General features: G+C 47.1%; 1 protein-coding gene across 1 annotated transcript in view; it reads left to right on the forward strand.

Annotated features, from left to right (window-relative positions):
- The window catches only part of TRERF1 (transcriptional regulating factor 1), a 286,295-nt gene that overhangs the window by 225,180 nt on the left and 58,249 nt on the right, over positions 1-2,866 (forward strand). Inside the window, exon 5 of the mRNA XM_027771903.1 lies at positions 1,696-2,861. Coding sequence (XP_027627704.1) covers positions 1,950-2,861 — 912 coding nt within the window. The 5' untranslated portion in view covers positions 1,696-1,949. The remainder of the gene's footprint in view (positions 1-1,695; positions 2,862-2,866) is intronic.

Here is a 2,866-nt window from a genome sequence, read left to right on the forward strand (position 1 = left end):
GTGTCACTGCAACAATTTTATATAAAGTTTAAACTTTTTTTTAATATCCTGAAATCATAAAGCTCTAAGTATTAAAGTGTTCTGTGGTTTGAATCATTATTATAATTAATAAGACATACTAAATCAAAACAAGTTAAATGTATTACTAATTCTGATAAATAATTAATAAACATAAAGTAAAATTATAGTGAAAGTGCATCCCTCAATGAGATGGCAATACTGGATGACTTTTTTTTTTTTTTTTTTTGCCAGAAAGACAGAGAGAAACAGAGAGATAGAAAGTGAGAAATCACCCCCCAGGGGGGATGGCCATGCTGCAATCCCTTCTCCTCCATTCTCCTCTTGGGATCTTGGGCATGCACGCACATGCACCCTGCGTGAGTTTAAGCCACTGAGTCTGGGATTCGAACCGGGGTGGACTACATGGGAGTTCAACGACATAGCCATTATGCTGACTGCTGGTCCCTCTATTAGGCCCCTTTAGGAAAAAAAAAAAAAACTGAGAAACCACCCTACTTGCAGGGAAAAAAAGTTTTACCACTTAGTTGCTCACTTTTCAATTTTGCTAGTACTCTTCTGTGTGGTAGCCAGTATCGGGGTTGGGAATGAAGGGGGGTCCTCCCTGAGACAGTAAACCTAGGTAAGTAAGCCTGGTAACCTTAGTAAGTAAACCTAGTTAACCATGCCTTTGGGACAGGTGAGGTTTGGAAGGAGGATTATGAAAAGAGTAGGTGATTATGAAAGAGTAGGTGTAAAAGGACAACTTGCTCCTCTGTCACCTATCAGTTCTAGACAACTATCTATGGGAGTTGTGGATCATGGAATTCAATCTCTTAAAACTTAGGGTGTATGCACAGTGTTTAGAAAATCCTTAGGTGGTCCCTGAGGTTCACAATCCAGTTTGAAGTTCACTAGAAACCTGAATGAACTCAAATGAGACCAGACTAGTCGCTCCGGATTCCCAAGTTCATGTTTCTAAAGGAGGGAATCTGGCCCACTCTACTTTTTTGTGCCAACCATGTCTGAAGCTTCTGGTCAAGTGGTCAGCCATGTGCAGCAGAGGCAGGTGACTGTGTTGACTGGACAGGTCAACTGTCATGTGCAGTACTTCTTGAAACCTTCTCTACTTCTGTTCTGTTGAAAATAAGTCCTCTGGTCTTTGAAATTCCACTTCTCTGATGTTACCTCTTATTGCATTCATCTCTTTCCCCCTTTGTATTCCAGTTACTCATGTGACTTATCACTTTTTCTAACTCTAAGGTCCTTAAGGGTGGGCCCATGTCTTAATCATTTCCTAGTATTGTACCTTACATGTAGTAGGTGTTTAATAAATATTTGTTGAACAGATTCATTGAATAAGGAATGCCTTAAGCTTTGTATTCCCTATAGGTTCTAGAGTAGTTCTGGACTTTCAATAGCAGAGTCCCAGAAGAATGGATGAGTTAATCAGTGAGCAAAACAATGAATTAAGTCAATGAACTAATGAGTCAGTGAACAATGGCTTGAAAGTAAGAGTTTGCCTCTCGTGTGAGAGTTAAGATCTGTAGAATCAATGTAAAGCGCTTGGACTCTCAATGTAAAGCTAATAGACTCTCCTGTTTTATATAGATTTTTACAATTGGTTATGTTGGATATAATTGCTGGTCACAAAACATGTAAGTAAATCCTTTCCTGTCCTTTGCATCTTGTTTTCAGGTGTGAGCAGCGTCTCCTCACCACGGTGGTGTTTGGTCCGGACCTCAGCCGGGGTGAGGATGTAAGACCCCCAGCTCTGCACATGAGTGGTACAGGCCACCAGGAACACCTGGCTCCAGCCACGTCCACAGACATGTCAGCCGTGGAATAAAGTGGACACTTTTTCTCAGCTTCTCAGGGTTTCAGTCCTTTTGGGTTTGTTTTACCTTTTTTTATGGTTTTGTGGCTGGACGTTCACAACCAAGGCGGACACCATGGGGGATCAGCAGCTGTACAAGACCAACCATGTGGCCCACGGTGGTGAGAACCTTTTCTACCAACAGCCACCACTTGGTGTCCACGGAGGGCTGAACCACAACTATGGGAATACAGTCACAGGGGGTGGAATGGATGCCCCTCAGGCCTCGCCCATCTCTCCCCACTTCCCTCAAGATACGCGGGATGGTCTGGGCTTGCCCATTGGCTCCAAAAACCTTGGCCAGATGGATACCTCAAGGCAGGGAGGGTGGGCAGGCCATACAGGACCTGGAAACCATGTCCAGCTACGTGGCAACCTGGCCAACTCGAACATGCCCTGGGGGGCTCCGGCCCAGGCTGAGCCCACGGATGGCTACCAATACACCTATTCCCAGGCCAGTGAGATCCGGACCCAAAAGCTCACCAGCGGTGTCTTACACAAGCTGGACTCTTTCACCCAGGTGTTTGCCAACCAAAACCTGCGAATTCAGGTCAACAATATGGCCCAGGTGCTGCACACCCAGTCAGCAGTGATGGATGGAGCCCCTGACAGTGCCCTCCGCCAGCTGCTATCTCAGAAGCCCATGGAGCCCCCAGCACCCGCTGTACCTTCCCGCTACCAGCAGGTGCCCCAGCAGCCTCACCCTGGTTTCACTGGAGGGCTGTCCAAACCAGCTATTCCAGTCGGGCAGTACCCTCCTCAAGGGCACCTGTATTATGACTACCAGCAGCCCCTGGCTCAGATGCCAGTGCAGGGAGGACAGCCGCTGCAGGCGCCACAGATACTGTCACAGCACATGCAACAGATGCAGCAGCACCAGTATTACCCACAGCAGCCCCAGCAGCAAGCTGGGCAGCAGCGTATCTCCATGCAGGACATGCAGCAGCAGCAACAGATCCGTCCGCCCCCGCCTCAGCAGCCGCAGCCAGCCGC

This window comes from Tupaia chinensis, unplaced genomic scaffold, assembly GCF_000334495.1.
Source record: "Tupaia chinensis unplaced genomic scaffold, TupChi_1.0 Scaffold000238_1, whole genome shotgun sequence".
Classification (NCBI taxonomy): domain Eukaryota; kingdom Metazoa; phylum Chordata; class Mammalia; order Scandentia; family Tupaiidae; genus Tupaia; species Tupaia belangeri.